General features: G+C 46.8%; 7 protein-coding genes across 7 annotated transcripts; 3 read left to right on the top strand and 4 right to left on the bottom strand.

Annotated features, from left to right (window-relative positions):
* Positions 1 to 3: 3 nt before the first annotated feature.
* Positions 4 to 1,309, bottom strand: F5147DRAFT_692127 (uncharacterized protein; the record flags this gene model as incomplete). Its single annotated transcript, XM_041437178.1, is given in 5 exon segments — positions 4 to 326; positions 385 to 631; positions 684 to 825; positions 878 to 1,135; positions 1,148 to 1,309. The coding sequence occupies 4 exon segments, from the start codon at positions 1,017 to 1,019 to the stop codon at positions 6 to 8; spliced, it is 852 nt and encodes a 283-aa protein (XP_041293672.1). The 5' UTR covers positions 1,020 to 1,135; positions 1,148 to 1,309.
* A 3,171-nt stretch (positions 1,310 to 4,480) lies between these two features.
* F5147DRAFT_692121 (uncharacterized protein) lies at positions 4,481 to 5,956 on the top strand. Its single transcript, XM_041437177.1, has 4 exons — positions 4,481 to 4,907; positions 4,960 to 5,101; positions 5,154 to 5,400; positions 5,459 to 5,956. Exons 1-4 carry the CDS (start codon positions 4,766 to 4,768, stop codon positions 5,759 to 5,761), a joined length of 834 nt encoding a protein of 277 aa, XP_041293671.1. The 5' UTR covers positions 4,481 to 4,765; the 3' UTR covers positions 5,762 to 5,956.
* Positions 5,957 to 10,857: 4,901 nt separating this feature from the next.
* Positions 10,858 to 11,667, bottom strand: F5147DRAFT_773010 (uncharacterized protein; the record flags this gene model as incomplete). Its single annotated transcript, XM_041441408.1, has 3 exons — positions 10,858 to 11,341; positions 11,387 to 11,427; positions 11,485 to 11,667. The coding sequence occupies 3 exons, from the start codon at positions 11,665 to 11,667 to the stop codon at positions 10,858 to 10,860; spliced, it is 708 nt and encodes a 235-aa protein (XP_041293670.1).
* Positions 11,668 to 17,506: 5,839 nt separating this feature from the next.
* On the bottom strand, positions 17,507 to 17,938 carry F5147DRAFT_773008 (uncharacterized protein; the record flags this gene model as incomplete). The annotated part of the gene is made up of 1 exon (XM_041441407.1): positions 17,507 to 17,938. The coding sequence occupies one exon, from the start codon at positions 17,936 to 17,938 to the stop codon at positions 17,507 to 17,509; it is 432 nt and encodes a 143-aa protein (XP_041293669.1).
* Positions 17,939 to 18,581: 643 nt separating this feature from the next.
* Positions 18,582 to 19,663, bottom strand: F5147DRAFT_575835 (kinase-like domain-containing protein; the record flags this gene model as incomplete). The annotated part of the gene is made up of 3 exons (XM_041431293.1): positions 18,582 to 19,202; positions 19,255 to 19,526; positions 19,594 to 19,663. The coding sequence occupies 3 exons, from the start codon at positions 19,661 to 19,663 to the stop codon at positions 18,582 to 18,584; spliced, it is 963 nt and encodes a 320-aa protein (XP_041293668.1).
* Positions 19,664 to 20,365: 702 nt separating this feature from the next.
* F5147DRAFT_773006 (uncharacterized protein) lies at positions 20,366 to 21,617 on the top strand (the record flags this gene model as incomplete). Its single annotated transcript, XM_041441406.1, has 2 exons — positions 20,366 to 20,617; positions 20,670 to 21,617. 2 exons carry the CDS (start codon positions 20,366 to 20,368, stop codon positions 21,615 to 21,617), a joined length of 1,200 nt encoding a protein of 399 aa, XP_041293667.1.
* An 885-nt stretch (positions 21,618 to 22,502) lies between these two features.
* F5147DRAFT_550382 (uncharacterized protein) lies at positions 22,503 to 22,946 on the top strand (the record flags this gene model as incomplete). The annotated part of the gene is made up of 1 exon (XM_041430396.1): positions 22,503 to 22,946. A coding segment is annotated over one exon (444 nt), but the record flags the coding sequence as incomplete, so codon positions are not given.
* Between the last annotated feature and the right edge of the window lie 12 nt (positions 22,947 to 22,958).

The following is a 22,958-nucleotide window of genomic DNA, read 5'->3' as shown; positions in this document are numbered from 1 at the left end:
CTTATTCACTGGCGCCTCGGTGCTGACATCTGAGGCTTACTCAAGGAGTATTCATCTTGATACGAATCTGCAGACTCGTAATCTTCGTTGAGGGGAAGCACGATGCCTGCAACAGAATAGATGATCACAATGGCATACTCCATGAGCATGTCCATTACGAGGTAGATTTCCCATTCGCCCGTCAAAATATTGAATTTTGCCAGGTCGCTAGTGTTGGGCTCGGTGGTTCCGGTTACCGAGAACGAATCCGAAGAGAACGTGGACAAGACGCTGTAGAGCGTCCGAATGGCCAGGAATGGCAGTGCGATGGAGACAGCCTTCAAGAGCTAAAGATAAGGCATAAGAAAATAAGTCGGATAAATGACGATGCTCCGGAAAGCTCACCTGCTTGCGATATCTCAAAACAAAGTGGATTTGTGTCCATAGAAAGATGCAAATGCCGACAAGGACAATGTATAAGACACAAAAGAGGATGACACCGGCCCTGCGCATGGTGTTTGCACTCGAGCTTGAGCTAGAACCTGACTCTTCGGAGATACCGACGATGACAAGAATGAGAGCGACCGTGCCAAGGAGTTGAAGAAGACGGAATTGTCTATTATATCTCGAAAAGCCATCGGGTGTTAAGAACCTATGATAGTGTTCAGCACATTTCATCCAAAATGGCAACTGGATGAACATACACTGAATGCAAAAGACCCAGCGTGCAAAGCAACAGTGGAGACAGGCCAGATGATTCTAGGGCATAGCCGCCGATGTAAAGTGAAATGTTTGCGGGCGTGATATCCTCAGCTGCGACAAGCAAAGAACCACCCAATACCCGGACTGAAGGTGTAACAAGGTTAAAACTATGACTGCAATAAATTAAACAACTTACTGATGCTAAATACCAACAACAAGACCCAACCATCACCTCGTGATATGCCGTACTTCATCACCAACCTGAGGGAAATGAACAGGAAGGGAATATACATTGCGATGGTCACCGCTGCAAGGACTCCCTGAGAGTTGAGAGCCATGTTTCCTGGAAAACTGGAGTCAAAGAAGGAGGAGGGATAAAAATAAGGGAAAAGATGGGATGTTTGCCTGCCTTTTGTAGGAAATCATGGCGGACAAGAGGCTGTGAGTGGTGTCTTGAGTGGTGTCTGGGGCGTTGCGTTTAGAAAGGCGCACCTTCCGAATCTAACAGAATGCTGGTATTTCCCTTCCGGCGCAATCGGCACTCCACAAATGAAGTCGGTGGTGTCCAATTCATGAACCGTCTGGACCGGGTTCGGACACTGAACTAACTACTGGGCCCGGTCCAACCTATGTTCTCTGTAGTTAGGTTCAATATTCATAGTTGTCTGACTTTCGTATGAACCGTTTGAACCTGTCTGGACTGTGTTCGAATGGTAAGCCTTGACCTCCGAGAATGAGAGCTGGATGAGATGTTCCGAATGTAAGATATGTAAGATATAATTTTAAAAACTGTACAGTTGTTCAGCCGGCCAGAATCGCCAGATTAGCATGATTATCACACCTAAATTTGCCATCATGTATGTCGATGAAACATCGATGAAGATCAATGTGCGCTCAATGCGGATCGCTCGCTCGAGGCATCCGAAATTGATTACGGTTGAAGGAGGTTATTATCACACCCTCCACAATTGAAATGTCGGTTTCGCCTGTTAAATAGGTGTTTAAGCACCTTCGTGAAATACAGTGCCTGCAGGAGATATGGTAGCGTTTCGATAACAGAAGACGATGATTCTGATTCACCGTAGTGTTGCCCACAGCCGCAACACTAATTAAAGCCTAACAGTTTCAACTCCACTCCATGCAACATGTTTGCATATGTTTGTGCTCACAAAAATGTTTTTTCCTGGGTATTGGCCACTTCACACAACCGATGTTTTGAGTGGCGACGAGCTTGCCAATCTTCGCATCCCAGATTTTGTCCGGGTGCACCCCGGTATCAGCAATCGTGAAGGTGCCTCCAGCAGTCGCGAACATGGTCATGTCTGGTGAGTAGACAACTGCCTCTACTTCGTACCCAGTCTCGATTGGACACCATTTTCCGGCCATCTCGACCCCAACACGCAGACCTCACTGTTTTTGTATGCCCCATCCGTCGCGCGATGACTTTGCATATCCCAACCTCACTCCAGTATTATCACTTCCGCTTACCACGTCCGGATATAACGCTATGTTCCGTACTCCGCTATTCCCGTCTCGCAAGTTGTCTCCTATCTTTTCCCCACTCTTCAAGTTTCATTCCCGGAGCGAGCCATCTCTTGAATACGTCATCATTCGTTATCCAAGCGTCCTGGACCCATTCGGTGTGTCCTTCAAATTTCTGGCGGGGCTTTATCATGGGTGCCTTCCTTCGATGGGTGAAGACACAAACAACTATTGGGCGCAGCTCCGTCTCAGCTTTCACCCCACAACAAAGTTCCACTCATCGCTTACGACGATGTTTCTGAGGAGATCTCAATGTTGGTGTACCAAGACACAATGAATGTTTGTCAAAGGTGGAGTCAGAGTTAAGTACACTGGAGGTTCGAACTACGTTTTGCATGTGACATCCTCATGATCGTGTTTACACTGCCTGGCCAATCATATTATATTCCAAAATTGGGCCTCAGATCATATCTGCCTCTCACCGACCAACTGCTCCACGAACTCGTCATCTCCGAGTCGTTAATGCTCGTGCGTGAGATGTACGTTCTACTGTATGAGGAGATATGCTGAACCCTAGTTACAAGCTACTTCACGGATTTAGTCCATGTTGGTATCTCCTGTAACGGATCATGGCACAACGGTTAAATTGATAAAGCGTTCGCACTCCGCATCGAGCCTTCAACTTGCAGAATCCCGAACTGGCCGCAACCAGAATGGGCCAGAATCTCGCTCATACGCATCCGACCTCATTCTATTGGGCACACCCAACAACACCCAATGGGAAGCTGGCTCCGTTCAATGTCTATCAAACCTTATAAACCTTGATCATCACAACCAACTGTCAGTTCAATTGACATTGTTCCGCTCAAACGCCCTATAGGCTATCATTAATGCGTCTATACATAGACTCGGATAACAGACCTATACACACAGATCCGCAGTACCCACACATAAGTTATGCCTACTTGCTGGAACATCAGAGGAACTTCTCACTAATTGACATCGACATGTAAAATATGTGAAAGATACGCTTGTTGTTTGATAGGCTGGGTTCTCATGTACCTAACTGACATGGGCGCTGGCTGATATGACTGGTTGTGCAGGCGAGGCTCGTTGAGTGACGTCAATGAACTGATGAGTTCTCGCTAGCAATCATGCTGATCACATGGTCATATGTTGCTTTATATTCGTTACCTGTCTTTGGCTGACATGATGAGCAGCGACAAGATCAGTCTCTGAGCTGTCTTCGGTCGGTCGAACTTGAAGGGGAGCAGCATCTACGACGATACCACAAGTTAGTACATGATCGAGCAGGCGTAGTGTCCTTGCTCGTGTCCGACCACAGCGCCCATAGCCTAGCTTGTCGAGCCACTGCTGCTGAATGACGTGTGTGGCGTTATCTCCTCGTCCCTGCCGAAAGGCATGTGCCCTATTACAGGCTACATCCCCAAAAGCTTAGTAAAGTCCGCAGTGACTCGGAAGCTGAACGAGACGCGAAGAAGTAGGCTCAGAAACTGTGCCGAACACTGTTTGGATTACTTGAAGCCTAAAAACCGACGACTGGTCTGTGCCAGTTGTTTGCACTGCCAAGAGGCTGTTCAGCCACTGTTATTGTGGTTGTGCATATGAAGTGTCGGTGCATTTAGGATCAAATATTAATTTCCTAAAGGGACTTATGTTGGAATCCAATCATATTGTGCGCGTCGCAACTCGACGTACAATGTAGTGCTATTCCTTCCGGTACAATCGGCACTTTGACAAAACTCGTTTTTCTAGCTACTTGCACAAAAGTTCTTGACAGAGGTTAAACGAACGTTAAACAACCACAATTGAAGTGCCAAAGTCACGCAGAAATGTGATTTGGTGCCGTGACGGAGTTTCAATATCAATACTCAATGCGCAGCGCCCGCTAGATATGTTTATCACTGTCAGCTCTGCACTACTAATCTAGCTAGGCTTTCATCATAATCTATTCTGATCATCGAACTTACATGCGTACAATGTACGTGCTCCGGATCTCGCATCCGAGTCACCTATAGCACTAATGGTCACCTTCGTACTTGTAGACATGTCTACTAGTGAATACCGTACGTACTTGCTCGCTTATATGTACCGAATACTGAACGTTGAACGTTGAATCCGCGCTCTTGCTTCACCGTCGTCGAGCACTTTGAAACCGGTTACTTATGTTATGTGACATGCTGTACAGTGACATTATTGTCGATCTCGGGAGGGATAGTACCTGGTTGTCCTGCCAGCCACATCACGTTTAACCTAATGATCGGCTGTGATTAAGGACCGACAGTGGGTGCGCAGTATTATTACTTCAACTTTCCACGCAGTGCGAAGTTCAACTTTTGCATCCGCTTCAACCTCGCTTCCGATATCACAGCCTCTCGCAGCTGCTAGTCAAATCCAAGAAAGTTCACCTTTTTGGAGATGAATACAACGAGGCAGCACAGGCAGCGCCCACTGCCCGCTGTCCAACTGATTCCGCTATGTTTTCATACAAAAGGCAGACCAGTCTGACAACTATCCCATCATTAAATTCCATATTCAATTTCCTCCTCCTCCTTTCCTCAATTCCAGTTTCTCGGGAAAAATGGCTCTCGACTCTCAGGGCATCCTTGCAGCGGTGACCATCGCAATGTATATCCCCTTCCTATTCGTTTCCCTCAGGTTGGTGATGAAGTACGGCATATCGCGAGGTGATGGTTGGGTCTTGTTGTTGGTATTTAGCATCAGTAAGTTGTTTAATTTATTGCAGTTATAGTTTTAACCCTGTTATACCTTCAGTCCGAGTATTGGGAGGTGCTTTACTTGTCGCAGCTGAGGATATCACGCCCGCCAATATTTCACTTTACACCGGCGGCTATGCCCTAGAGTTATCTGGCCTATCCCCACTGTTGCTTTGCACGTTGGGTCTGTTGCACTCAATGTAAGTTCATCCAGTTGTCATCGTAGATCGAATGCGCTGAACACTATCATAGGTTCCTAACTCCCGATGGCCTTTCGAAATATAACAGACAATTCCGCCTTCTTCAACTCCTTGGCACGGTCGCTCTCATCCTTACCATCACCGGCATCTCCGATGAGACAAGTTCCAGTTCAGACTCGAGTGGGAACATTATGCGCAGGGCCGGTGTGCTCCTCTTTTGCGCCCTATACATCATCCTTGTTGGCATTTGCGTCCACGTATGGACCCAAGTTGGCTTTGTCATGAGATACCGCAAGCAGGTGAGCTTTCCGGAACGCTATCATCTGTTCGACTTATTTTCTTACGCCTTATCTTTAGCTCTTGAAGGCTATCTCTATTGCACTGCCATTCTTGGCCATTCGGACGCTCTACAGCGTTCTGTCCACATTCTCTTCGAGCACGTTTTCGGTAACCGGAACCACCGAGTCCAACACCAGTGATCTGGCAAAATTCAACATGATCACGGGCGAATGGCAAATCTACCTCGTAATGGACATGCTCATGGAGTACGCCGTTGTGATCATCTATGGTGTTGCAGGCATCATGCTTCCCCTCAACGAAGATTACAAGTCTGCAGATTCGTATCAAGATGAGTACCCCTTGAGTAGGCCTCAGATGTGAGCACCGAGGCGCCAGTGAATGACACTCATGCATGTTCGGTCACGAAGCGGAATGTCGGTTTAACGGGCATAATGATACCATTTCCATAACTTAACTTATATGTCTGTCTACAAGGTTACCTACCGCTTGTAGATATGTTAATAGGTCTTTTATTTAACAGTGTGGTTGATTCATATTATGATCTGGATGATGTCATTGCCTCTGAGGGAGTAGGGACACTGAAAACAAAGAGCGAAGGCCTTCAGGACATCATTATCGAGTTGACTGACATTAGCCTGGCAAATAGCTCACCAACAGAAATGGATCTCCGAGTCCGATCGAAATCTGACGGTGAGCATCATGTCCTTATAAAACACGTTACACAGTAAATAACCATGTCGATAATGAAGCTTAGAGCTCAGACATATACCATCTGTAAGGACAAAATGTTCCGTGGAAGCAATTTACGTGACTGCTATGTGCGGGCTCCACATGAGGTCGCCATACTTACATCAAGTGTGCGATAAACGTCATGTCTCCATGAGATGTACTCGAGGGATGAGATAACAAATAGGAAGTAAGAAATTAATGACGACCGTCAGTATACTCAGGAGAGGTAGGCACGACAGATAAAAGCCAGAAGCGAATCTAGAGTGCAGGGTATTTTATCGTCACATGAGTAATGCTCGAAGTTGTATTACCGACGACGAGAGTAACATATAAACAGTGGCATGGGATTGTGAAGACGAATTTGTTTGAGCTGTGCCGGGATCGATGGGTGACAGTGCTATTGGAAGGGCGTGAACTACCTGCAGTAGCGTTTGTCCGGATTGGCCGCGTAAGTGGCCTCCGTCTCTCTCCTACCGAAGCATTTCTCTATGTGAGGTGAGATATAGTTCAAAGGAGACGATGATACCAAGAGGAATGGAACATTCAACAGGGATACAGTGACGCCGCATACGCGTTTTGCCTGGCAATGCGGGGCGTCAACTACTACTGAGTGACGCTCGATATTTGCGCGGCTTGGTCTGGAAAGCAGGCAATTTCGAATCCAGGGTAAAGGACAGGGTCGGGATGGCATGTGGTGAGCATTGTGGTGTATTATGGGGTGTGTAGAAAGTACGCTCAGCGTTGGTGAACAACAACTCATATTGACATGCTCTAAGTACCTGTAGAAAGTACGCACAGGTGGTCCAAGTAAGTGCGGAGCTACGTGCAAGAAAGACAAGATACGTACCTCGAGGCCTCAGCGCTCAGCGTTGGTGAACAGCAACTGAAGTGCGCGAACAACGAGGGAGCAAGATACTTATGCGATTGGAGACGGAGCTTGAAAGTGATAAGAGGTAGCAGCCATGTGATGCGAAGCAGCAGCCATATGGTACGAAGTGGTGAGGTTGCGAGACTCTTCAGTCCAAAAGTAGAAAAACGACCGCGGAAAACCGAACCTCCAACAGGATGCAACACAGCTGTGAGGCATAATTAACGACGTACGTGAACGGGATTTGTTTTGTGTCGTCGAAAAAACCTCGGATATGCGAGAGGAGACTTTGATTGGCTAATGGACAGGAGGCCGTGTAGGCATCAGCCTAGAACGCATACTACTTATAAGTTGATGCAATGATAACTCAGGCTGTGCATGAAAGTTTCACGTACAGCGAGTAGTGACTTGTCACGTTGCCAGGCTGGTCTTGTCGAGATCAATATCGCAGTACTAGTGACATCCTATGTGTGTCATTTAGTGTTGCCGCGGTTCCGGCTTATGTCCGGCTCTAGCCGTGAGCGGAGCTGTACTAGATGGTCCCACGAGTCCGTGTGTCCCAAGAGTCCGCGCATTGACTCTAGCACACGCAATTCTACACGGAATCCTTATCCATGATAGATCTGGATTCGCCCAAACATAATACACACTGCCATATTTTTTTTTTGAAGAAAATCGAAGTAGATCTTGTTCCATGGACAACTTATCAGTGCGAGAGGCATAGAAGGCTCGCTCTAAAGGTCAGATCTCCACATATAATTCTGGAATATTGTGAGATGGTTATACATGATTAGAGAATACTAAAACAAATTTATCCGGGGCACATGCTTGTCAGGATCATCTGCGATGAAGAAATAAGCCCCAAACGTGACAATCTGCCCAAAGCGTTACATAGAGACTGTGTAATCAAAACTCCGCAATGCCGGAATGCTTTACTTCACAATACTCAAACGGTGCGGACTCTGCGGAGCGTGAAAAGGCATTGCGGCAGACGTGTGACATAGTGTGACGAAGTGCGCGAACTCTAGGGAAAATTGCACTTTTCTGCGCGGTAACTCTCTGCTGGACTCAACACGTCGATTTTCGAAAAAGAAACTAGCAGACGTTGTACTTTCAATGTCACGCTATCGAACTGTCAAATAATTAATTTTATTTGTTTGTGCGATGTGGAGTAATAACCGTTTTGCCAAAAATGCGCGAACTCCCGTGGACATCTAGTAGTTAGCGGAGCTATGTACCTAGGAGTATCAGGTGCCCTGTTCCAACTCGGAGCCTTGATCGGTTCGAAAATGAGGTAACATTCAAGTCCGAACATCCGTAGCACCAACCCCCCCGTACACCATCGCTTAGTATACAAAACAAATGATTATAAAACTACCGCTTATAACATAACATATTGATATCGTAACATAGCTCAAAGACAAGGAATCTTCGAAGTTTGCATTGCCTGCAATTTACTGGCCAATGAGTCTCATACCCATTGCAATATGGAAGGCATCACCAACGACTACAAACGTGAATGAGCAAGCACACCGCAACATCAATCGTGAATCAACTTAACGTTGCTTGCAGGAATCATGCATGGATACCAATACCATGTCCGTGCCGCATCTAGCATTGACTTCCACATTATACATGGGATTGACAGAGTTGCGATAACGAATCAACACATCTATACTGGGCGAAGCGCACTCATGAGTCGACAAAGTAGGCACAAACTGAACATTTTTAACAGTATATACTGACATTAATGCATATAGTTTGATCCCAGAAACAACGAATCAAATCTCATACTAATCATCAAAGTAATAACCTTCAACTGCCCTTCACTCCAGACCGACTCGCCTGCAAGATCAACCAAGACCGCTTCGCACAGAGGTCAAATGCAGACAATAGAGATATGCTGCTGTCAACATATAGCACATTAACATATGCGTTGACGCCAGGTGCCGGTATCATTGACTATCGTATCTCGAGACATCCGACATTGAGAAAAGAACCTGGAAGTCAGACATGAGCTTGTATTAGCATGTACAGCAGTCTAAGCAGGGTATTGGGGCATTCTTGAGTAGTGGAATAGATGGACCAATGTACGCGACTTACCAATTTGCATAACTCGTCTATTTTTTCTTGGCGGAGAGCAAAAATCGAATGCGAGGATATACCAATTTGCGTAACTCATCCATTTTTTCTTGACGGAGAGAACGAGGATTAAGTGCAAGAATATAATAATTTGCGTACCTCATCAATTTTTTCTTGGTGGAGAGAACGAGGATTGAGTGCAGGGACGACATAGACGATGAGGCAAATGGGAAGAACGACACACGCGGGGGCTCACAGGCAAGGAGTATATAAACACGGTATTTTTAATAAAGGAGTACAAAGGAAATGGTGTAGACGGACCGGTTCCGAACGTTGCCGGGGTCTCTCGGTGGTACTCTGCTGGTAACTGAGAGCTATTAAGCGAAAAAGCCCCGAGTTGGAACAGGTAACACAACACTGGTACCTAGTTATGGCTTACGTCATTTATGGTCTGGTCCAGTCTATGGAGCCATGTTTATGGCCTTCAAGCCGGCTCAAGCCAGCTCCGGCCATATTTAAAATATAATATTTACAAATTACAAGTGCCCGGGTCCCCTTTGGATAGTTGCCCATTAATTTATAACAAGGACACGCCTTCGGTCTGCTCTTCGACAACAAATTGTATTTACATAGCAAGTGAGGAAACACGATATTTGCTGTCCTATTCTTTGTTTGTCTCTGCAAAAAAACACAGCACATCTCTGTTCCGCTGATGTGTTGAACATTGTAGCATAAGCTCGACAAGAGGTAGGCACCATTGGGTGATAATGCAAGTGTCTGTATCACCAGTCGGGGCATAAACCTGCTCGCCCTTGCATAAGTCATATACATGAATTTTGTTGTCTAGCGCACCAATAGAGGTTCTGCCCATCCGCACTCCACACAACACTTGTTGCTGGACATCCGAGTTCAAACACTACAACGCTGCTCTTTGAACCATCTTTGCCACCCTCCCACACACATACAGTTCCATCGTCCAAGGTGGTGGCAATGAGCTTGGATATCTTGCATGGCATTGCTCTTGCATAGCTTTTCGGGAGTGATATAGCAAATGTCATGTTTTTGCTGGCTTCAAAGATGACACATGACATCCCACGAGTCATCTACAGTTCTTAGACAGTCGACATTAACGTGCTTCTCTCGCAAGGATGCCACTTAATCGGTGATGAGTACAACGGGTGGTGATATGACAAATGTTACTCACTGGGTCCTACCAGTCTTACAGACTGCCAGAAGTTGATAACAAAGACTTTTCCCACCACTGGTGGGCATTAGGACGAAGACATCCTTTCCGTCCAGTGTGGCATTGTGTCATATCCCGCGTTCCAGACTCGGACCAATCACACACATCATTTCCGGACTTCTGGATCCGGCCGACTTCTATCCATCGTCCGGATCCAACCCGCGTCTAACTTCCGTGCCTTATCCCTTTGTACGTTCCTTCTCCAGTTAGACTATACTCATTTTCCGTACCTCGTTTCATTTCCGCCTTTATTTTCCTATGTCTTCATCTCCGTCTTCATTTACTATTTTCCAATAGACTAGCATTTGACTTTTCTATACGCTCCGTCCACAGCCTCGCATAGCTTCGGACTGTGCAGACTGATTCTCCATTAAGTCCTCAGTAGTATATAAACCCTGTAGAATCTTTGTACTTCCTCAGTTCGAATATTATCTTAGACTCTGCTCATTCCCTTCTCCGTCTGACTTGAGTTTCTCCTCTCATCGTCCTCCACTAGTCTTAGGATCGATTCCTATAGACTTCTCACCTCCGCCTCTACCTCTGGTAGTCCTCCGTTGTTTCCTTTCTAGTTCGGACATCGTCTGGATTAGTCTTATCCCTCGTTCCCGAACGTCCGCCGGAATTCCCGTGCATCGGACATTGGACTCCAGACTCATCCGACAACCTCCGGACATCGTCCAACAGCCCTCGGAAGTTAGGGGCACATACTCGGGTAAGGGGCGCAGCGCACGAGCTGAAGCCAAGCCCTTTGGATCCGACACTTGAGCACGTTCTTAACACGTTGATAGCTTCAAGTTGGTTTTGCCTGAAGGAAGTCAGCCCAAATACGCTCTTCAAGACTGAAACTACCTCAGCATAGTAAGGGGTTTCGATATCTTCTGGTCCGAGGAGACCCTTGAACTCGGTAGGCACAGATGGCACAAGAATAGATATGGATGGAGCTAAAGCTGGCTCGCTGATAGGGTTGAAGTGAGTCAAGTGTTCTTGGATAGCTTTGATGCGACCTTTGATGTGAACCCTACATAGAGTGAGCAGGGAAGTTCACACAGTACGGTACACTCACAATTTCGAAAATGTCTGACGGCTTGTTCCTGTGTTCTGATACTGGCAGCTAAAAAGATGGTAAGTCGCACGCAAGAAGTTGAATGGGATAACACCAACCTTGTACAATGCACGCCCACTCTCGACGTCCCAAACACACACCATCCGATCCGCACCACCAACCGCGACCCATTGTCCCCCATTGTCCTTGCTCCGTGCCCTTTTCAAAGGCCTGTTCTCCAAACCAGCTGGAGCACCTGCAACATATCCTTGTTGGCAAGGGCGAAAATGGGTGTACGTCATGAATGACGGTATGAGAGGTGAGACACGAGCTCATGGTGGTAGCTAAAGAAAGAGGAGTGAGATAGAGCACGACAGTCATTGTACGGGCGATACCATGTGGAGTCTGGACTGATCAACCGATCGATCAACACAGCCAACTACGAGGGTGGCAAATCTACCACGAGGTATGAGACCCACTTGTAGATAGAGGTAGCGGGGGATTGCCAAAGGAGGGGTAGAGCGACACCGATGATAGGAACCATGAGTCAGAAAAGTGAGAGAGGGTTCACAAATGAGAGACGCACAATTTTCATAGGTCCAGATCTCATATCAGCAGGACTGGTCAATCGTAGTTATAATCTGGGAGATTCGGAACCAGCAGTCAATCACCAAGCAGGAGGGCCACCCGTTTTTCATGTCCAAAGCTACAGACAGTGAGAAAAATGTAAGAGACGACTGTAAGTTACTTTGACACACAAATATAAACATACAACTCAAAAGCTCCGGGGTGATCAAGCTCGACTCGAAACTAGCCAGAGTCCTGGAATACTCTAAAATCATTATTGAACGGACATCGATGATTGACATCGATCACAAGTCAGTATGGGTCCACAAGTAAATGTAGGTGGAATTCTCAAACCAACGTTCAGAAAGCTAAGTCGAAATAGCTGTACGGCAGCGCTTATCGTGGTCGCAAGCTTCGAGAAGAACAAGACGAAATTAAGAGAAGAATGAAGGCTTTTCAAAGCCAAAGACCAGTGAAGACAGAGGCTGCAGGTGTCAAACGGCCGATAAAGAAATGGCTAGGTGTGGTGCTGAAGAAATTGGGTTGGAAGGGAAAGTGGGAGTAGGAACAGGAGCGGGAGGAATAGCGTGGTGAGTATCTGCATCTTTGCTCGGTTTACGATGAATACTTACATTTACCAGGAGTCAGATGTAAACATGAAGTGCGGGTTGCAGATGTGTGGTAGTTGTAGCACTGCGCGCTGCCTGTAGACATGGAATTAATACACGTTCAAAATATAACCCCCCCCCGAAAGCCCCCTTGATCGAAATATAATTGAAGTTACCAACCCGAACTTACACTAGTACCAGCACCCTTAACTGAACTTGCAGTGGTGGCAGCAGATCCCAACGTCAAGTAAGGTGGAACCAAGCCTATCATGCGCAGACTCCGGTACAGGGTAATGGGCCATGCTCGACCGCAGATTGGTGTGTCATCGGTATGCTTGAATTGTTGAGACGATCCTAACGAGCCATTTCTCACTGTCCGAAAGTGACCTCTTCATACGCGCATTGAGGCTCGGTCACCGAAGCACTGGTAGTAAACTGCCAATCTCCCAATTAGTGTGAGTCTCACAAAGATGAAGACAAGGTAGCTGGTGCTTATGAATATGTGGTTAGTAGAAGGAGTGAGCTTGAAGAGTGAAGTCGGGTAGTTGGTTAGGGGCAGGAGATAGGGGTAAGATGCGCAAGAAGTTCAAACAGGTCAAAAATAGACGGCAAAGAATAGTTTATGATTGAAATGGTAATATGAGAAGATGCCAGGCAGCCAGAATAAAGGTAGCGTAACAAGGAACACAAAATTGAGCAGGGAAAGCACATATCATAGGTAGTAGGAACATCGTTGATGTCATCGCACTCCTCCTCTGCGATAGCCCTGAGAAGAGTATCGCATACATCACCTGTAATTTCACTGCTGGAAAATGTCAAAAGATTGTGAGTTTCGTCTCCTTTGCCCAACATCTTATACTCCATATCCTTTTGTGACGCTGTTACGACGACTGTAGGTCGGCGTGTGCGAACTAGGATAGGTCTTCTCAGCGACGACTCGAGTGAGTCTACTGAAGCTGAGCGTGGTCTAGCCTTGACGGAACGTCAAGGATTCCTCCGGCGATCTCGGTAAGACGGCGCTCGTCGAGATGCAGGGCTAGCGGATACGTGCTAAGTCGTATGGGGGCGACTTAGAAGTGCGGTCTCACACAAGGAAGCTGGTAAGCTTAGATGAGCAAGTTCTGGGGATGAACCTAGTAGATTAAAGTGAAGTTAATCTACAACAATGTATCTACTCTTATAGTGTTAACTATAGGTATTCTAGCTCAGTCTGTAATCTATAGTATATCGGTAATCTAAGATAACCAGACATGAGGAGAGATAGTATACATGAGGCATAGCCTCTGATCAAGCATGCAGCGCCAAGTGCGACTGCGCATAGGTACAGGAAGCGCCAAGCGCGCTCCGGATCTTCATGAAGCGACATGCTGTATACATGCGCTGATCTAGGGTGTCCATGAGGCGTACAGCCTTCATGGAACAGGTACAAGGCCGTCTAGGCCAGGGGCGGGGTCATAGCGCCAGGGGGCAGGGTCATAGTGGTCCAGACCGCTGTCTTTCTAGGCGCAGGCGGCGCACCGCCGCGCGGGGAGTCTAGCAGAGCGGGGGCAGGCATAGGGAGAGCTGGGGCTCTAGTAGGTGTTACAGATCCCTGTAACAGATGCTGCCCAACCTTTCATAAAGTCAAGTCGCTCTTTTTTCAGGAGGAACTTTACCACCTGCAGGGCCTCCATCAAGACCGGGCTCATGCAATTACGTTTCTTGGTGTCGGTTTCACCACTGGACGAAAATACCCGCTCACACAGAACGGCAGAGGCCTGTATTGGGAGATAGTCCATTGCAATACCATAAATTGTCGGAAATAAGGTCTGCGAGACCTGGTCAACATGGTCAATGATGAAGATTCAACTTGTAGGGATGTGGGACGCTCACCACCCAGAATGCGAGTATATTTGTTCCCTTGGGGCTAAGATTAGCCGTAGTGTAGGCCTCGAACTCTTGCTCGACCGTTTGGGCATCGCCATTGTGATGTGGCAAGATGTCAACATCAGGAAGTCCATAAAGGCGCGAGCCTAGCATGCGCGGTGGTTGATGAGGCATTGCTCCATTAGCTAGAGGCTCTGCAGATGCTGAGCCATCTGTAGTTCGCTTTTCACGCATCTACGTGTGATAATATCAGTTCAAATTTGCATTGTTATGTGTTTGATAAATGTACCAGATCAATTATATGTTTCTCCACATCTTTGACAGTCTGTTCCTCCCAACAACTCCGAGCCCATGACATTTGGAGTGCAGGATCAACAACTATAAATGCAATCATGAGCAACCAAACATTGCTAAAAGATACCATACTCATGCATGCTGACTGCATAGGCTTTTGTAGCACCCATCTTCTTGTCGTACTTATCTGCCCAAGTCAAACCTATCCGAACGAGAGGCTCGCAGTGTGGGACGTGTTTCACCAAAAACTTCCACCACTCGATCAATGTTTCGAATGCTGGATATGCACCACTCAGGCTGGGTGTGTGTTCACTTGACATGCATTGTTGGGCAGCATGGGGCGCCTAATACAAAATGATGAAATGAAAGATGAGTTTCGAATATGATAAAACTTACTTCCAGGATTACTTCAACATCCTGTAGAAACTGCCACTCCATCGGACTCAATTTAAACTTGTTGATGGGGCGTTGAGTGGAAGAGTCAAAGAATAAATCTATTGCCTGGGCAACTATCAGTTTATGGCAGATGTTTAGTAAGTAATGCCTTACCTGGCGAAGGGTTCATAAACGATTGAGCATTATGTAGACCGAATCCCAACGGGTTGCCTCATCAAGCAGGAGTTCAACAATGGGGAGCTGCATTTTCTCACCTGTGTCGTCTTGAAACCACTCCTTCTCATTACCAGTGATAATAGTGTCCCTGAAGGAGTTGCGTCACTGGTTCGATGCACAAAGTGTGCGCACAGCATCCCTAGCTCTGTTGAGAGCTTTCCCTGTCACAGCTTTGACATACTCCACCTTGATCACAGTGCGATTACCGATTAGCCAATGTTCGTCCATGAGGGAAAAGTCAGCTTTGTGATAATCATCGATAATGTGTTTCACACATATATTGATGATGTGAGGAAAACATGGTATTCTGCGGTCGATGGGGTGGAAATCGATCTCACAAGACTCCAGTTTCTGCGAAAGTTCTCGCATAGCAACCTGATTGTTTGCAGCGTTGTCCAAGGTGAAATGACCAGTCTAAACAAAGTTAGAGCATGTTACATGGTACAGTTAAATGCTGACCTTTTCGGTCACACCAGTGCGATCAAGGAGATGCAATATTACTGATGCTAACAATTCACCTGTATGACTTCCTGGAACATGGTGGAAGCCTATTAGTGCTGCCCTCAAAATGAGTGTTGAACTCCGGTCTGCCCTAGCAATCCAGTGGGCGGTAAGGGCCATGAATGGGCGAAAGTTTGAATCTGACCAGAGGTCAGATGTGAATGAGACTTTTCCCTGGGCGGCCTGAAAACATAAGGCATTTGTAGGGCTCTGGACAACTGTAGACCTACCGCAAGATCCCTCTTCGAAGCATTGAAGTACTCATGGAACGCATCAATGATCAATTCATGAGCTTTAGTACGATGGAATATATCAGTCTCATTGACCGATGGTCGCAGAAGATGGATCAGGCGGCGAAATTCCGGGCATTCAATAATATTGATTGCCTGAAGACAATTATCAACCATAGCACATAGAAAGTGCGAATCAACTCACCTGATCGTCAGCAATAATGAATTTCACAATGTGTTTGTGCATCTCGTCCAAAGTGAACGCAGGCAATACATTGTCTGGAGCTGACATGCTGGTTCCAGGGTGTGAGCCAGGACTGGGGGGAGTACCGAGTGAGTCTAGTGTGTAAGCCGGATCCTTCAGCCTTTGACGCATGGTTGCGATCATCCAGCCTTCATCCAGAAAAGTCTTCAATCGCGATGATTTGTGGAGGACATGCCAGTGCTGGCGCTCTGCCTCCTCCAAGTAAATGTCGGTATGCTCAGTGAAGGCATGTGCACGACGAGTTGACGTGCTTGTACTAGAAATGTATGATGCAATATGGTAAGTATCATCAAGATTGTGAATTTTTCTGGCGAAGGATGTCAGAAAAAAAGATAGACTTCAGACAAGATACTCACTCGCAGGCTTTGCAGATATTGCAATGAGTGGTAGGGTCCTGTCTGAAGAAGAAGTGAATATTGGCAGAGGATTTAGGCGGTTTTACTCGGCCACCAGTGGCCAGAGGGTCGGTTATAGCAGTAGTCATGGCCGTTGTAGAGACTCATGCCTCTCATTGTGCAATATGGCAGTTTTCACTGGGGAGTACATGGCACGAACTTGTAGCATCACTCTGTGTGCTACCCGCAGCTATCTCTATATGAGGCGCAGCTTTCCCGCGCAACGCGCGCCATGCGCGCGTACCTTTCCCGCGCTTGAGCGCCCTATAGCGCCAGCCATCCGGAAGCATCCATCCACTGTCCACCAAGTTCCCTAGTGCGTATATTTCCATTTCTCACATTTGCTTATCGTTCCATCCTTATTTTTATCATGAACCCTTACTTACATATATCTTTACATACCTTACTCGGTAGCGCTTCGGCTCCGCATGACAGCGCTTAGGCGCCATACTTAAGCGCCAGCAGTACATACTTACAAAGACACTTACTCTCCCACCAGAACGACAGAGGACTTACTGGTTACTACCCACTATTTACCTAGCAGAACATAGTAGAAATCTATTTGTTTACACCTCGCATCTCCCTTCTCTTGTCTTACATCATATCATCACCTAAGCAAACTCACTCTTACTCTCTCTTGATTCCGCATACACGCGCGCGCATTCCCGCGCCTCGCGCGCACCTGCGCTTTCCCGCGCTTCGCATTGGCCAACCAGTAGCGCTTTCAGCGCATACCTCTAGATCCTTGCTGCACTCGCTTCCCCTTTAGGGTCGAACGCACTTGTCGTCTCAAGTATAGCAGACTAGGCAACGCGCGACCTTACAACAATTATAGATACAGTCAGGAGCATTGTTCGTGCCTCGCTGTATCGTTGAACCTTCACCGTATTCATAGTGGTCTGCAGTGGGCTATGGCTTGCAGCAGGTCTAACTGTGGGTGCAGGTGAGACGACCACTTCATCTTCTTCATCCCCAGAGACATTCTCAAGGTTGAAGAATTCCCCTTTATCTCCATCGTCCTGCCTAAATCTGAGAGGAAGCTGATGGTGCCTTCGAGGATTACGAAGGATAGTTGCATTCACTGCAGCAGCGACGGGAGCAACAGCGGAAGTGGGAGCAACAGGAACAGGTGCAACAGGAGCAGCGACAGGGATAGGAGAAACAGGTGTAGCAATGGGAGTAGCACCAATGGCTCTGGCAGCAACCCGAGAATTGTTCTTGCATTGAGGAGGCATATTGGTGGTACTGGCAGTGAAGATGATCTAATATATCTTCATCTGGGGAAACCCCAGAACATGCTGATGCTGTAGTGATCCTAAGTCCCTGATGGAAAAGCCCCAAGAACAATTAGCATGAGACTCACAACTCACAACTCACAACTCACAACTCACAACTCATGAATGCTTCACACAAGGCTCGGCACTGAGTAACCGATTGATTGATTCCTGACTCCCAAACCACAAGCGAAATGAGAGCAGCATGTTGGCACAACCCTTTCAACTTCAAGTATGATTGAAAGTCAGGTCGTCAATAAGTATTCGTTGAGTCATTATTATGTTGTAAACTGGAGATTCTGATGGTTGAGAAAGTCGCCATGGGTGCCCTCATGAGTCATGAGTTGTGAAAAGTGTTGCATGGGAATTGGAGAAAACTTAATATTAATGGAAAGTGCTGCGCTATTATTACGTCACATACCATGTACAAATAATAAATAATGCTGCAGTGTACACTAGTGTACAGGTATTCAACAGTGTCACGATCTAGTGACCAGTCTTTTTACAGCGTGGAGTGGAAGTAGTTACATGCAATGGGAGGCCATTACGCGGGCGTAAACTTGCAATTATGTTAGTTCATAAAGTGGGAACATAAGCGCACTACTCACATGCGAGTTGATCTGCAAGGCAGCGGGCATGGAGATGCTGCCTTGATTACCCAGGATTCACTGGAAGATGGAGTGATAACAGGTACATCAGGCTGGTTTAAACCCAGCATGCACGCAGTTGGTGCAGAACGAAGGACACGAAGCAATGAATGAAGGTGATTATAATCAGGACCTTCTGAAAATGCGAGAGAGCGTGTATAGATGAGAATTGTTGCGAATTCGACAGGAATGCCACAGCACAAATTTTCAATGGTTGTGTCTACTTTGCGCTCGAGTATGGAAGAGCTGGAAAGTTTTTCTTCATCGCTGGTTAACCATGGAAGGGAGCCCTGCAAGAAGTATATCAACATGTAAGTAAGCGACTCGAGATCGTCACGACAACCCGGTTCAACTCCTAAGTGTGTATTGATAGAAGCAAATGCCGGAGTGCCAGTGAGATGTTGGCCTTGGCGAAATGGTATATGGAGACTGGTCACTGTGTTCCAGAATTCCTTCGCAATACCAAAATCTATAATAAAGGCAGTGTCTTTCAAATCGCCAAGCCCCACAACAACATTCTGTGGTTTAATATCACCATGAACATAATTATGTGAGTGGATATATTCGAGACGTGAAAGCTGGGAAAAGGATTAGCGATATGCAAATGCAACAGCCTACACACCGACTGACTAACTGGTCTCCTATATTTACAACCATGTCAAGGCTGAATTTTCGGTTATGGGTGAGGAAGAGATTGTGAAGTGATGGCCCAAGGAGGTCGAGAACAAGAGCATGATACATTGATTCCCTACCGAACCAAATGACACGGGGAATACCAACACCGCCTTCAAGGTGTTTCAGAATATTGTATTCGCGCTGCACAGAAGATGAGTGGGCGATGGGTTCCAGTTTAACAGCAACTGCAACATCCTTGATGATGTTCCATGCATGATACACGACAGCTAAATAGGGTCCAAATGTTGAATCAGAATCAATATGTAGCCAGTACTTACTATGTGGATAACATACCATATGAACCAGATCCCAAAATGTCTCCTAACCTAAACCTTCCATCAACTCGAACAGGGACCTTATCCATGGTGTATACAATAGTAGAAAAATATAACAACACTGAGAGTCTGAGACAATGAGACACGACAAGAAAAGCACCCAACTGCCATGTTTGTATGTCAGCTTGAACTGGCTTAAGCTGGCTTAAAGCAGTTCAAACCGCAGTTCATAGATTTTTGGCTTATGAAAGTTGCAACTGATTCACACAGCTAATGAGTCGAACCAAGTGATGAATCAATGGTTTGGCTCATGGGGGTTGCCGAACTTCTGGCATAGCCATAAATACCGAACCAGAGCAAACCATAGCTGAGCTGTGGCACTACTAGTGTCATTGCAGCCAGTGTCCAGTATCTTTCCACCTGTTGAAAAGGACACAAACCAGGTCCACAAAACAATGCATGCATGTTGGAGGGGCGATTTGGCGAACTTATGGGCTGGCCGTTTCGGCGATTGGAGGTGTTGCAATATGCCATTTAAAGACAGCATAGCGCTCCACATCATGTAATTCATTGGGGTTTAACTTGTTTGACCTAGTTGAATCAATTAGCGACACCGGTCATACCCAACCTCGTGACTCAGCCCCAGCGGCTTACACATCCAAAGCCCCTCTGCTGGGTATATATATGCTCTCTAATGAGTCTGGGATATCCCGTCATCGCTCGGTCCTGCCATTACTATCAGCCTAACTTATAAGCTAGATATTTAAATCTTCAATTTGATCGCTTCATTCATGTCCTCTCAAAATGCTGGCTCAACGTCACAAACCCAGTCTTCAAGAACACCTACATTTGCTGAATCATCTGCTGCAGGGGATACATCCCAGACCAACTCTAATGTGCAGGTTACACCCCAACAAGTCTTGGCAACGGCATGCCTCACCATTGTCAACGACTTCCGACGTTCTAGATCCTCAAAAATTGAGGCAAACATTGCTCTCATTGAAACCATATCAGCTGAGTTATTTACTACACCGGAACTGCATGTCTCATCCGTCACGGGACCCTACGTCGACATGCTTAATGAAGTTGAAGCAGAGCTCACCTGAACCGGAGGTCACAATAGGAATGTCAGAGAGTGCTCGGTCCAATCAGCACAAGACGACGAAGAAGCCCCTATACCAAAGAATAGGAGCAGAGCCGGATCAAACGAGCCAGGAGAACCTGCTCGCAAACGATCCAAGCTCGACTATTCATCCGTTGAACTTGCTGTCAAAAGTAGGAAGTACCAACTGCTCTCACCCAGTCTCAAGCGTACCAATGAGATCCTCAAGAATTGGTCACAAGACCAGAAGGAAGTTCGACGATACCTCATGTATCACAAATACACTCCCGAATTCCATAAAAGCAGCTGGACGGAAATCGTCGGAGGAGAATGCGTCAACCTCGACGTTGTCCACACCATCATTACCTCTTCTTGAGCGGTTGACAAGCAAACCGAGGTTATCGGGGGAGTTGAAATCAAATATGGCGTCTCGGAGACAGCATCCAGGAAAATTGCCACAGACTCGGACTGGTACGCAGCATGGAATAAAACAGCTGATGCCGTCAAATTCGCTTTCCCTCATCGAGAGGCTGAGCTCAATGGATACTTTGCCTTCATCTCAAAATATTTCTCACAGGCAAACACCTCAGCCCATGGACGAGTCATTTGCTTTGACAAAGCCGTCAGGAATAGAGTTGGCTCTTCGTGCAGACTCGAACTCATGGACTTTCGAGAATTTGAAGACCTTATCTTCTCGCACTTCAACTCAGATGGAAGACAATGCAATGATGTGTCAGACTCGAAGCTCGGTACTGGAGGCTCATCAGGATCGACTGGAAAGCACGATCCCTGTCGAAAGTGGAATGCTGGAGAATGCACACGCAGTGCCGCCTCTTGCAGATATGCGCACATTTGTTCATTCGAACAGGACGGACATGTTTGCAGACGCAAACACGTCAAGGACTCAAGAGCCAAATGAGCGTGGGGACATCCTGAAATGACCACGTCACCGTCGGGGATTGATTTGGTCGCCGCTGGACGCCAGTTTCAGTCCAACAGCGTGTTCTATGGAATACGTTGATCCAGTCCCAGACGCTCCCAAAGAACTTGCTGACAGTGACGCTGCTCGGACTGTTTCACACAGGCCAGAGTTATTCAAAATAGTATGTCCTATTAACGTGGACAAGTTCCAATCCTTCCTAGCCGATCATCCAAATCAACCATTCATGGTTTCAGTCTGTCGTGCCCTATGTCAAGGGTTTTGGCCTTGGGCAGACGTGCCGGACAACTCTTACCCTTCCATCAATGATAACTCAATGCATACTTGCCACAAGAGCGACGACCAGTTAGCTTTCATTGAGACTCAACTGCAAGAGGAGATCCATCAAGGACGTGTGTCCGAGAGCTTCAGAATGGATCTCTTACCGGGGATGTACAGCGTCCCTATGCACACAGTCCCGAAACCAAACTCCGACAAACTGCGTCTTGTCGTTGACCACACTGCTGGCGACTTTTCTCTTAACTCTATGATTGAATCTGAATCCATCAAAGGTACCAAGCTCGACGGCTTACATTTGCTCGGCGCCTCCCTTCTTCAGTATTGCGAGCTGCACCCAGATGATGAGCTGGTCATGTTCAAGTCCGACGTTTCACAAGCGTTCCGAAGACTACCTATGCATCCGCTCTGGCAAGTCAAACAGATTCTGACCGTGAGGGGAGAACATTACATTGATCGTAATAACAACTTCGGAGGTAGAGGCTCACCCAAAGTATGGATTTCTTTCATGTCACTAGTCGCTTGGATCACGATTCATTGGACCCTGATTGATGCACTCAAAACTTACATGGATGATTCCTTTTCCTTTGAGTTAGCATCTAGGTGACTCTACTATGCACCTTACCAGTGTTTCTTTCCTGCCAAGCAAACTCAATTGCTGCAGATGTGGGACAAGATTGGTTTACCGCACGAACGCCCAAAGCAGTTATTTGGATCTCCTCTGACCATCATTGGTTTCAACATCGACCCAAACGCAATGTCGGCAACTCTGCCAGAGGAAAAGAAGGCTGCACTTGTCTCTCAGTTGCGTCTCTTCGCTGGAAAGGGCTATTGTTGGTCGCTGCGTGAATATCAGCAGCTTGCTGGGTGGTGCGAGTGGAGCTTCAACGTGTTCCCGCGTCTCAAACCGGGCTTATCAGCCGTGTATGCCAAAATTTGGGGGAAGACAGAAGCTTTTGGACACTTGCACGTTAATACCAGCATTATTCGTGAACTTCTTTGGATGGCCGACCATATGCACTCCTCCCAGGGTCTACTCTTCTACAAATCCCTGGACTTCAGTCCT

This window comes from Suillus discolor (genome assembly GCF_016758755.1).
Source record: "Suillus discolor strain FC423 chromosome Unknown F5147scaffold_23, whole genome shotgun sequence".
Classification (NCBI taxonomy): Eukaryota; Fungi; Basidiomycota; class Agaricomycetes; order Boletales; family Suillaceae; genus Suillus; species Suillus discolor.
The sequence above is the reverse complement of the archived record's forward strand: the minus strand, read 5'-3'. Positions and strand labels throughout refer to the sequence as shown.